At 33.3% G+C, this 13,590-nt stretch overlaps 1 protein-coding gene across 3 annotated transcripts; it reads right to left on the bottom strand.

Moving 5' to 3' along the window:
• Positions 1 to 3,813: 3,813 nt before the first annotated feature.
• On the bottom strand, positions 3,814 to 8,348 carry LOC111318734 (dof zinc finger protein DOF1.4-like). 3 transcript variants are annotated; one of them, XR_016334253.1, is made up of 3 exons: positions 7,963 to 8,089; positions 6,374 to 7,761; positions 3,814 to 4,100 (listed from the first exon to the last, which is right to left on the bottom strand). XR_016334253.1 is itself a non-coding variant. In XM_089755650.1 (2 exons), the coding sequence occupies exons 1-2, from the start codon at positions 8,020 to 8,022 to the stop codon at positions 6,787 to 6,789; spliced, it is 1,035 nt and encodes a 344-aa protein (XP_089611776.1). In that variant the 5' UTR covers positions 8,023 to 8,348; the 3' UTR covers positions 6,075 to 6,786. The 3 variants fall into 3 exon arrangements, 1 of the variants encoding a protein (XP_089611776.1); XR_016334252.1 differs by lacking the exon at positions 7,963 to 8,089 and having other exon boundaries at positions 6,374 to 7,896; XM_089755650.1 differs by lacking the exon at positions 3,814 to 4,100 and having other exon boundaries at positions 6,075 to 7,761; positions 7,963 to 8,348.
• Between the last annotated feature and the right edge of the window lie 5,242 nt (positions 8,349 to 13,590).

Here is a 13,590-nt window from a genome sequence, read left to right as displayed (position 1 = left end):
ATTTGGTCAGTCGGTTTTGTTGTTCAACTTCAAGGACAAAAAGTCTTAGTGGACTAGCCTTTTCCCTGTGAATTATGATCATTTTGGTCAGCAAACAGCTTGCTGTGCTATGTCATAGTTGTGGCTATCTTTACTGATAAAAGAAAGGAAGACAGGCCAATGTCACAAGCACTTTCACAGACAACATTTTCTTCATATTCATACATATACCCCCATTTTATTTTTAGATCGATGTTACATTATAATAGTAGAAATATATTTCACAATTACTAAGTCTACTTTACATACATAAATGATAAAAATGGAGATAATGGTGTAAATGCCTAAAAGATAGAAAGGTTACTTTCAATTGAGAATAACTTAATAAGGTCAAAGTATATCACTAAGTATTACTTTCCATTTCAAAGTTAAACTTTAGGAAAGAATATTTTGAGATCAATGAGAAACAAAAACACTATCACCTATTGTGTAATTAAATTACATTCTTTGCATATGAAGTTTAAAAGAAAGCGTTACATTTTCTTGTCTTTAGGTTGAAGCTAAGGCTTTTTCCTTAAATGAAGAATCGAGAAGGATAACTTACCAATGAAGGGTACTAAAGAGAAGAGACACTGTGGCCTGGCCCGAGGCTGATCAGCAGACAACTTGTTCGATCAGTTTGGCAAATTAGGTTAATGCTGGTTCATGCATGTACCCTCCGTCCCGCGTAAATCAAATCAATGGGTAATTGCTTTACACCCCCCAAGTCACAAACATGCGCCAATAAATTAAGGCCCTTGGGTTTGGTCCCCTCCCTATCCATCCTAGCTAGAACATTTGCACAATAAATTTTGGTTCTAGAAACATTACCCCCAAGCTTTTCCTTTTCGCCATTTGTGGAAGCCATTTTTACTAAATAGTTGACTTACAAATTAATAGTCATAAATTAGAACTTAGTTAAGATATAGTACTTCAAGAATTCAATGGGTCAAATTTTCTTAAAACTCCCACGGCTGGAATTTTTTTCTTATTTTGAAAAAAAAAAAATAAAAAAGTTCAAACATGTAGGTCAGAGAACTTTCTATATATATATATATATATATATATATTGTGATTTTGCTGGAAATTGCTCAATCATAGACAGAAATATGTTAGGATTGGGTTACAAACTTTTCTAGTGCTCCAATACAGCGATGCCAACCAGCAAGTAATTATTTGACCAAAAGTACTGTAAAAAATCGAAATATTTTCTTTGTTGAAAAATATTCCCCTCACTTATTCTCATCTTATACATATACACTCCATTTTCATTTCTAAGTCTACAAATTAAACAGTCAAACTCAAACGTATCTCTAAAGACAATTTTTCTTTGCCTTTGTCATGACTTCTCTTTTTCTTTTTGGATATAAATTGTTGAAGCAGACACATTCTTGTCAAAACTTTATTTCATTAGTGTTTCTATTTAGGGGAAAAGGATCCCACATCGTTAATAACAAAATTTGAATTGTGATTTATAAGTGTATTTATCTTTTATTATTCTGTTTTTATAATTGCAGGATAGATTTTAAAATAGATAATATATTGTAGTGGGTTTTATATGAAGCATATTAGATATAATAATTATATTACAATTAACTAATTAAAATTTGGAGTTACAAATGTTCTATCAAAATATTATGTGAAATCTATTCTTATAAATAATCTCTCACATAATTTTTAATTATAATTGAATAACTATAATATTATAATAAAAAAATTGTAATTGAAATGCTCTCATAATCATGATATATTAAGAGTGACATGTGAAATATAATATACCCTTTTTGTACCCAAAAATAAAAAGGATTGATAGCCCTCCTTACTTTTGGCAAAAGCTGTGATATTGTGTAAGATAACAAAATCCATAATCCTTGTTGATGTTTTTGAATGTAAGGTTGACTGAAATTCAACAAGAAATTTCATAAATCCTTTTCAATATTTGGGGTTTGCTTGGAAATGAAGGGTTGACGCCATAATATTACGACCCAAAATTTTCGACTCTCCCCACACGCATTCTTGCCTTAGTCGTTATATATTCTCTCAAGTTGCGTGGAGACGAGTATGAGAGCACAGTTTCTCTCATAATTAAATTCATTCCCCAACTACTGCTCATGTCCTGCCCATAATTTTCCTAGTATTGGGCTACTTGTCCTCTTCCCTATGGCTTCCAAAAGAATGATTTGGTCAGGCTTGCAATACAATATTCGATAAAATTAAATTAAATTATTACTATATGGTAATGTAGTTGGTGGATTTTAGAACCTTTTAATTGAGACTGATTTGGATTTTTTTAATTCTTTAGTAATAAAATTTGTGAACTCTCATTGTCAATGCCAAACTTGGCGTAATTGAGTGAGATCCTTTGTCTAATTGTCTCCTAATTATGTCAGATGGTAAAGCGTGTGTGATAGCAACACAAAGGAAATTATTTGTTGCAAACTATTGAGCCATGGAAAAGATTATTTAAGGAAAAGGTTTTGAGACCAACTGTTTAATGGTCAAAAAGAAGAAACTCATTTTTTTTTTTTTTCGCATAAGTTTTCATCTTAAGAGACTCAATTGAGATGAGGGTGTATTTGTTTGATTCAAGATTCGGCCATTACTAAGCCTACAGTAGATTATAGTTTAAGAAAAGCCCAAATTGCATGACCCAATATGATAAAAGTTTGGGCATATTTTGCGTTTCGTCTTTGCTACTGTTTCCCTTCATTTCACCCTTCATATATTAATCATTCTTTCAAGCTTTAAATACTGGGTTACAAGTTACAACTCGAGAGCCGAGGTATGGTAACATGGAATTAATGCAAAGATGGGCTCAACCACGAACAGTCAGCTGCTTTTTCATGGATTATTGATCGGGGTTTTGTCAGTTTGAGGATTCTGAAACATGTAATAAGTAAATATAAAACTGAAATAAATTTAAGCTGATAGGAGTAGTAAAAGACGAACTTGGTCCCCCCGGACAAGCTCTGGACACTCAGTACACCTAACGTATGCTACAAGTTATCAATGAAAGCAATTGGACAATTGGGACGCCCAGCCCGCCAGCAGCAGCAGCAGCACTCCCGCTCATTCTTTCCCAGAGCCTACATCAGTCTATAGGCAATGGCTCAGCCGACTATATAGTATGGTAGATAAAAATGATTCTGATGAATTTCTTAGGCTTTTTATTACTTGACGCACCGTTCTAATTTGTACCGTACATCAAATTGGATAAGCCTCTTTTGGGAGTTACATCAAATGGGAGATCATTGAGTACTTCGAATCATGCTAACTTGATTCCGACGCATTTGTCTTTTCAATAATCTGCCCTTGCTAAAAACAGAGAAATAATTTGGTAGCAGTCCCACTTTTTTTTTTCAAGTTAATTTGGACAAACTACACTTTTGTGTAAGAAATTACTCAATCTTAATTGTTGAAAATCAAGGGTTGTTAGGCTATTTATGAAATTACATATACTCAAATGTTGTTTTTGCTTCACGTAATCTTGATCTATATTTTATGCATATATTTATGCTTGATCTTCATTGTGCTTTCAAATTGCTCGTCAATTTTGTGCGATACAAATGCGACATAAATGCAGTATTTATGAAGTTGCATGTATTTAAACCGTTAATGTGATCGCACGGTGGGTGAAGAGTACGTATGGTGCTGAAGGTCATTTAACGCAAGAAATCTGATGTTGGAATGTTTCCCTTTTTTCCTCATTTGGCGGACTATTATTTCACCATGCATCGATCAGTAGTTACTTTCACATTTGCCGCAAAGCACAATCAATGTTTTCTGAAAGATTTTGCTAAACTCATGGTAAGTTTTTACTAAACAGACCAGAGTACCAGACTCGAAACAACAATTTACTAATTGCTTGTTACCCTTTGTAAGGAGGGTCTAGTTCCATAATTTAATTAACTCTCATCTTGTCAAGGGCACTACAAAATTCCCAAGTTAAGCCAATTAGGGCCCGCCAATGGCTTCCTCTCCGTCACCTTCAGGATCTTTTGCTGTCGTTTGGCCACTTCCTTTATAATTGAATTGAACATGTTACTAGCCACAGGTGCATGGTTTCTCCATCACCTCTACCACTGTCACACAATATATATCTATTTACCTCTCCCTTCTTAATGGTTTAATAGAGTAAATACATTCTATTTTTTTTATAATATGCGAGAACAATAGAGAATTAAGGGTTAAAAACCTTGAACTTGTACCAGGCCAGGACAATAGTCAGTTGGATAGTGCAAGAGCAGAATCAAAACTCTAGCTCGAAAATAAAACGTGTTGATTTAGTATAAAAGATAGTACTATATTACTCCATATAGAAAAAAAATTTCTTTCACAATCTGTGTCTAATATATATATATATACCACACACGGCAAAGCAAGTTAAGTACTTTGCCCTATTAATATCTTTTCTTTTTTTAATTTCTTTATTTTCAGTACAAATACATAAAGATGGCAATTAGCTAGGGCATTGGGGAATGGAGCCATAGTTTAGTTGAAATTGCATTAAGACATACATGCATCAAGTGTTTGTCAGCTACACAACATTCACATAAACCTAGTTTTTTGGGTAATACTAGCAACCACTTGCATATTATCTTCAAGAGGATTCTTATATCTGTATCTCTTTGGGAGTAATTGAACTTTTTCCCCGAGGATTTAGCCATAGTCTTATTAGATAGATACAAAAAGGCAAGGCTTTGTGACCAGAAAAGCCCTCAGCTGATGTGATTATCTAAAGCATGTAATTAATAATTCAGAATAACGAACTTCTAATACTGATATTGTGATGCAATTATGCTTTCATAATTCCGTTACAACCTTAAAATATTTAAAAATCATACTAATAATGAAGTCATTAGGTCAACTATTATCATTTCATTAATTTCTTTGGCATGCAAATCAGTATATTAGCAGTACTCCTATGAAAAGGTGTTGAGAATCTTATAGTATTGATTTTGTTGCAGCTTTTAAAGTGTATATCACCACCAAAGTAGGGTTTAGAGTCCAAGAATATGATGCATAGTTCTTTCCATGATACTTCAAGTTTGCTTTGTGTACTTCTACTATGTTCACCTTAACATCTCATTTCTTGGATTTTTTTTCCCTGGGGATGATTTCTTAGATTTTTAATTAATTGAGAGAGAGGCATTTGCTAACTGCTATTCAAGAAATATTTTAGCATTAAATGCATTAGTTGTGAATATATTGAATACATTAATTGGAAGTAATTTTTTTTTAATCTAGAAAAGATTACAGTGGTGTGTATGTAGATAGGAAAACGAATATGGTTAATGCAAGGTAACAAATGTGTAAATGTTGATAGCATGCTGACTTCTTAGTTTTACTGATCAAATTTCAACTTCTAACAACCTCAAATATCAAAACAAATAAAAAATGGCTAATACATGGTAATTACGAGTAAATAATCTAACATTTACTTTATTATTATTGGAAGTATTAATTAATTCTGAGACATATAGGTCCCCATATTCTTTGATATTTCCTTTTCCCTTTTTAACACAAATTCACAGACACAAAACACATGTAGTCAAAACAACACACAAACACCGAGAGAGAAAGTGGCAAGGGAATTGGCATTTTCTTTGGATGAGGCCAAGCTGCTAAAATCCAAGGGTGGACCTAAATCTCTTATCTAAAAATCCCTGCCATAACTCAACTGTTTCTCAATGTCTGTAGCTCTTTCTTTCAGTCTTTACTCTCTCGAATGTACTCCCTAAACCAGCAAGGGATGAGCAGCGCATGCACTAAAGCCAGGGTACTAAAATCCAATATCCCTAAAACTACAAACAGCCAATCTATTCCTAGTTTGGGTTGACAAATTCATCAGGTCTTACATTAAACATATATGTACATACATTACCTATACAACTGATATATAATTCCTGTATATATTGTTTAGTATATACTATATATTCTGAATTTGTGGATATCAGTATTGGCTCAGCAGCTTTAAGGTTTAAAAATGTAATGAAAGTTTTCTTGATTTCAAAAGGCAACCAAATTAGTGAGGCAGTGACACCAAGAACAATAAATTGTAAAACAGACAAATCACAGTAAATAAGTGGGCACATTGCAGTTTGCAGGTACAAATCTCCCTCTCTTCTATACCATTAATTATACCCAATTAACCCAACCCCCCAAAACCACAAAATGAAAAACAAATGTAAAAAATAAAAATAAAAAAGGAAAAAAATAATTAGTTTCTCATGATCTTTTACTGAGGACTGCAACATATACCCCAAAAACCCAACCTAATAATAGCAAGACATTAGGGGAAAAAAGAGAACATGTCATGCAATATATATACATACAAAATAGAAGCCAAACTTACTGGACTAAAAAGTTGCTGCAAAAGGAGCTAAGTCTCTCTCTTCAACACAGCTTCAGATGGTGATGATGACTGATGACTGATGAAAAAGATGATACCTGCAGCGATGAGGATGAAGAGGATCCGAGGTTCCTCTCAGCGCAAATAGGGATTCTCAACCTTTGATAATAAAACTATAGGCTGAATTCTTGCAGCTGACATGATCGCTCCGATCCAATCTTCTCCCATCCATGCTTCGACACTCAACTTTAATTTATTAGAGATCTTTTTTTTTTTTTTTTGCCTCTTTTCAATCCCACCCTACTATGACTATAGAGTCCACTACCGACAGTAGTAATCAACCGAAACTAAGTAGCTAGAAAAGGAAAAGACCAAGAAAGAGGGAGATAATTTGAAGAATAAGAAGTCTAGTTTTGCTAGATCAGAGAAGTCACTGAGGACCCAATGTTTGCTGGATCATGCCAGGCACCGACACTTGTTGTATTCCAATAAACCGCAGGATCAGACAAACCAATTTGCTCGAGCTGATTATGGTTTGGTACATTGATCCAATCCATTCTGCTTTGTGCTTCTTCAGCTTTGATATCTTTCATCGTTAACCCATTTTCACTATTACCAGTCATGTGCAGACCTTGAAAAGGTGCTAAGGCTTGGAAATGGTTAGGCGCTTGAGTATTTTTAGTACATCCATTCATGAATTTGTGTTGGTGAAGAGTAGAAGCTAACAAAGAAGCAATGGTCGGTGTAGTGGTGGTGCTATAAGATGAGGATCCAAAGATATTGGAATAGCTTGAAAGGAGTGGATTTGTTGGGTTTGCATTAAAACCATTTCGATAATCACTATCCCCAGTATCACTAGACACAGTCCCAGAAGAAAACCCTAATCCAAGAGCATTCAATTGAGGCTGGAGATCATAGCCTGTGACAGTTTCGACACCTGAAACTCTTGAATTAAAACGAGGAAATGGAAGATTAATATCAGAAGGGTTATTAGCTAACCCATAAAACAAAGGGTTGATATGATGACTTGAGGTTGAAGAGACATCGATTTGAGGCTGAGATGGAGAGTTAGGATTTGCACCACAAGTTGGAGAAGCTCCATCAATAGCTGAAGCAGGTCTCTTGACACGCTTGTTCTTCCGACATCCACCACCCACAGGAACATTCCTTAAAGTGCCCCCTTTAGTCCAATAACGCTTGCAAGCCTTGCAAAAATGTCTTGGCTGTGATAAACTGTAGTTGTTGTAGTAGCAGAACTTAGTGTTTGAAGAATCACAGCGAGGACACTTTAGGGCTTGATGCTGTTGATGTTGTTGTGGTTGTTGTTCTTGTCTTGGTTTCTCCACAAGCCTACCTGTTGACGCCATCAAGTCTTTCTCATCTATATGATTCTGCAACCAGCGAAAGGGCACAAAAAAAAGGAAGAAACGAAAAGAAAGAGTTGAATGAGGTGTTCTTAGGGTAAAATAACAACACAACATAAATATTCTTTTCCAAAAGCAAAGCAACAAAAATGGGGTCACGTTTGGTCTAATAATTGATTGAGAGAGAGAGAAAGAAAGAGAGAGAATGTGTGTGTGTGTGTGAAAAACCTGAGGCCATTCGTTAGTAGTTGAAGAGATGACAACCATCTTCTCACAGTTACTCAACATTTCTTCTCCCAAAGGACTCGTTGAAACAAAGGGTAAACAGACAAAGAGCAGGTGACGACGTGAATCTTTGTTTGATGGGGTTCAAATAGTACTACTATGACATACAGAGTATATGTGATTAGCATTACAATTTTTGATTTGTTAATCAAATTTTCACGTGATGGGTTTGGTCTATAATTTAAAAATAAAAAAAAATTACAAAAAAAAAAGGAAAGAGAATATATGCATGGAGGTCAAATTTTCAAAATCCAAGAAGAGACAGAGAGGTAAAGCAGCAGAAGAAATGAATCTTGAGAAGTTCAAGAAAAGAAAGAACATGAGGCTATTCCACATCACTATTCGTAACATTCCTTTGTATATAGGGAGAGGGAATCCCTAGTGCCCCATTCCCCAATAGAGCAGCAAATCCCACTTCTTTTACTTTATTTCATCATTATTATATATAGTACCAATTAATATTTTCATTATTTTGTATACTATAATAAGGTATAAAAATTTCATGCACCTACGGCAAGAAAAAAATGAAGTTTGAAAACATATAGGAAAGAGAAAATTTATTATTATGTTTTGTACGGTGACTTTGATCAACAAGAAATCTGTACCCTGATCCAATGGCGCAAATCAATGCAGTCTTTGCTCTTTGATGGGACATCATTATATGCACAATGTGGCCATCGATGACGCCAATTAGGTTTGGCGTTAAAAGTTGAATAAAAAATCTACTCCTCCATTTGAGGGCCATAAGTAAATTAAACCCCAAAAATTTTACTATCATTACACCTTAATTAATATACGATCAATCGGTCAATTAGTGATGAATGTATGACTCTTGGTGGTAGCAAAGAGTTGTGTAGAGATATATATATATATATATATGTGTGTGTGTATGTGTGTGTAGTGAAAGGAATAGAAGCAAATTGTTAAAGAGAATTTGAAAATTCCAAGAGAAAGCGACGAGAGGAGGTCCATGTGGAAGGAAGGAAGGAAAGAAGGAAAGTCTCTAACAATTTGTTATATCGATCTCAGACTCAAAAACGCTTTATTCTCGATGGCTCTTTCTTTGCTGTGTTCCACAACACTTCCATTCTTCTTCCTTTTTGTTGGTTTTTTAAGAGAAAAAGGAAACCGCTAATGGTGTCAGAGTAAACAAGAGTAGCAGGGCCATGTGGTGGGCAGCTCAGCTTAATTATAAGTATAAAGGAAGAAAAAATAAAAGAAAAGGCAAAGTATAAGCTTAGGGAACAATTGGATTTTCTAGCATTTCAAGGGATCTTCTCATCTCCCTAACACCCCATCATTATTCTTGCGCAGTCTCCCTTTTCTTAAAGAAAAAACTTTGATCTATGGTAAATGTTACATTACTGCCATTTTACTATTTACAAAAACTTTTTTTTGGGTCTTTAGCTTCTTGGTTTAGTGGCCAACCAAGCCTTAAGAACACACTAAGGTTGGGGTTCAACCCCAACCTCTCCCCTTCTCTAATTGTAAGGTTCTGTTCCTTTATCAAATAAAATATTTTTTTTTATATTGATTAATTAAGTACTAAAATTTACAACTTAATTATGAGCTGAAACTGTCTGCTAGCCATGTTACTATTGGAAAATAACATATGTAAATTATGAGTACTTTTTTTGTGTTTTTTTTTTTTTTTTTGCAAAATTTTACTCAATATTTATAATATTTTAAAATTTAAATATAATGATAATATTTTTAATTTAAAGTATAGTGATAACATCACATCAATTTAAAAATTAACAATAAATTTAAACTACTCTTAAATAGATCGATAAATTTATACTTTATCGCAAAAATCATTTCATCAAAGAGAATTGGAAGAAAGATATCTAGTCATTAAAATATTACATTAATTCAAACTTATTGAAGACAAGACTGTTTGCATACAATAAGATAAAACCTAATATTACCCAAGTAAACATAAAAATATTGGTATAAGAATGATCTCATCCCTTTCATATATATTTTCTCATTGGAAAAGTAGTTAATTAATTTTGGGGATTCCTTAATTTGGTATATAATCATAACTCATGTACCTATTTGAGAGGTCTTAATTAAGCTTGGATCTCACTCTCATTACCATACAAGAGAAAACCTTATTCTCCAAACATGCTCTTTAATTAATTTGATGTGATAATCAATCTATCAATTATAATAATTAGTTAGGTAATGATATGATATAATTCGTTAAGTTTTTGGGATAAGTATCTATTTGACCTGGATCAAAATGTTGTGACGTATATAGAAAGAGGGTTTTTTTTAAGTGATAAAGTGATCTTGAGTTTTGTTTAATATATTTTATTTTCAAATCGGTTCAAGCAGATTTGTATACGTTTGAACAAAATGAGAACATAACAATAACTGATGAACTAGGGAAATCTTACTTGGATGAAAAACAAACAGAAAAGGGCAAAGAAAAAACAATCACAGAAGACAATCTTAAACAAGTTATATATTGAAAAATTCCATGTAGTATTAATATATACTAACAAAAAATTAATGAATTGTCAACTTGGAAAAAAATGAGGGGCGGGCAAGGATGTGACACATCCCCAATTTAACCCACCCACTGGTTATCCTGAACAGCGCACCAATGATCTCCATGCATCTCTGACGTTTCTTGTTTACTTGCCACAAAATTACATGGACTTTATTATTTGAAATGAAAATCTTATTTATTTGTCGTTGGCTCTTCTTTTCGATTAAGATGGCCATTGGGTGCCTTAATCGGCTGATATTTTTGTCTTTGGAAGACTATTATATATATAACGTGGAGAAATAAGAAAGAGAGAGGGAGCTACAGCCGTTAGCGGTGGGGTAGAAATAAATATGGGAATCGGGGGAATTGGGTCCTACTAGCCACCCACACTCCAGTCGGTCACTATTCCACCACGTCTGGACAAGAGATTCCAAATTGGCAAACATGAAAGTAACGCAACGCGCACGTTAGAGGGTAGTCTGCATTTGAGCATTGAGTGATGAGAACAAGAGAGAGAGAGAGAGAGAGAGAGAGAGAGAGAGAGAGAGAGGGTTTGGGGGACCAAAGCATCAAATCCGAGCCAACTATGCACACCAAACAATGTGCAGACAAATATCTCACTCTCTATTTTAGTTTTTTTTTTTTTTTAATATATCGTATTATTCACTTATTTGGGCACACCACTAACTTTGAGTTCAATGATGAACAAAAGTACCCATTTTCCCTCTCAATAAACATGAATTATTCCATTAAACAGTGGTAAATATGATCTTTTAGATGACCGAGAGCTAGGTTTATAAAACTCTTGGGGTGTCCAACTGAGTTTTTTTTTTTAATTTTATTTTCAGCATTTATGTTGTTAATTATTAGAGAAAAAATGTATATATAAAAAGTAGTAGTATATGTAAAGATTATGATGCCCAAGGGAGAACGTGAATGGATTCTTTCCAAGACCATATATTCCAATTGATGACTTATCTATCATGTACCCTCCTGTACTTGCATTTGCAAAATTTGTAATTTTTTTTTTGTGTGGACGGTGATGACTGTTCAAAAGCTTGATATTATTAGGTCATGCATGTGGGAACAAGCGAGCACATGCTATGGCATGGTTCATGATGGCCCAACTTGGCTTTGAGATTTTTGTCATAAACTAAAGAGATATAGGACTCTAAAATGAGTTAATCACAGTTTATTACAGTCCCTTGCATCGAGAAAAGGTTGCTTAATCAAGAAAAATTCATATAATACTGTTTTAGACTTTTATATCCACCCATGAATCAAAGAGGCAAAATCACATGAAATCAGAATGATCATGATTTCATGAAACTTTACTCAACAAAACAAACAAAAACAGCACTCGTTATGATAATTTTGCCCTATCCAATTTACACAATTTCTCCATCCTTTTTTTTTTTCTTTGGAGTCTTATCCTTAATAATTTGATCTTAAGTTGAAACCAAATTAAATTGATATAGATATTAATATAACACACATCTACCAATAATATATAAATAGGAAGAGATTATATATTTTATATCCATATGGTATTAATACCATGGGCCACTTGACCTAAAGTAGGGAAGAGTGAGAAGAAATTACTGGAGAGAGTCAAACCTGGGAATTGGGTCCTCAGTGCATGGAAAATTCCAGTGAGGCCAGGTTTCCTGGTCATTCATGGGTCTTTAAAAAGAATATTTCATTCCAAATTCCAATCTCTCTTTTCTTTTTTTTTTTTTCTTTTAAAGAAACAAGAAACTCTGGTCAGTTATGCTCATGGAAGTTTCAAGTGCCACCGGTTCCCGTGGGGCCTCAGGGAATGTTGTGGGGAGGGGACAGCTCTATACTTTGTTTTATTAATTACAACTTCATGAACAAATTTATCTTTTTTTTTTCCTCTGAGATAGGCCAAATTGTTTGGTACAGAAGAAGATTGATTCGAGAGTGATGTTGAGATTCTCCCACTTTACTAAATCAATAAAAAAATTCATTCCGGTTAGTAATTTGTGATTAAAAAAATCTTTTAAAAATTGGCCATTGCTAAATTGTAATTTGAAAGCCTGCAAATCATTGAACTTTTTTTTCTTCAAGTTTTGGTCATGTGAACCAAAGGATAGCCCTTCCTTGATCTTGATGGCTGGATGCATTTGTCATCTTTGTCTTGGTTATGGGATTCAAGAATATTTGATGATTTATGTATTTATATGGTATAAATTATTAAAATTTATATAATTATATAATATTTTATATAAAATTATGTGTTATAGTTCATGTTGACATAAAAATATAAAATATATTTTTTAATTTTATTAAACTTATATAATTATTATTAAAATTTTAAATCCTATCACTTTTATTTTTTTATATTATATTTTTATAATATTATTATATTATATTTTATATTACCAAATTTATTTTCAAGGGCTAACAAAAGCAGTGAAGCAAAAGATAGAATTCTCTTTCACAAATTTTGATCAAATATTAATAAATGTGCACCGTTCTTGCTTTATGTTTTGCATCTCAAATTGTGGTATATACTGTATTTTATTTGCTTTGCTTGGTACGGTTAGATAAAATTAGTTTGGCTGTGACGAAAGGGACTAATAATTTCTTTTTGTTCTTTTTCTACACCTATTTCATCATTATCTTTAATTTGTCACTTGTCATGAATATTTAGTCATGCAAATCATAGCTTGACTTCAATGTATATATTACAAAATGCAAGCACCTAATTTCAAATTTGGATTTCAATTTCAGTAAAATTGAATTGATTGTATAAGCTAATTTAATTAAACTTTAAATTTAATTTTATATTAATTTACATAACAGAAATGCCAAATCCCAAATCCCAGATCTAGGCAAGTAGGTGAATTATATTGTGTTTTGTAAAATTATTTTTCTCATGGAAGAGAAGCGAAATTAATTACGGATCAGATCACAGTATGAAAGCCACTGTTATTTGTTTTGTTATATAATGTTGATGGGACATTGTGGTAGTGGATCCGTGGTCCCTCAAATACATATGATTGACATACGACAATATAGCTGGATTAGGTTAGGGATTTTGGACATCC

Source organism: Durio zibethinus, chromosome 26, assembly GCF_047325235.1.
Source record: "Durio zibethinus cultivar Kanyao isolate XHJ-2024 chromosome 26, ASM4732523v1, whole genome shotgun sequence".
NCBI classification, from domain to species: domain Eukaryota; kingdom Viridiplantae; phylum Streptophyta; class Magnoliopsida; order Malvales; family Malvaceae; genus Durio; species Durio zibethinus.
This window is presented reverse-complemented; position numbering and strand designations above follow the sequence as displayed.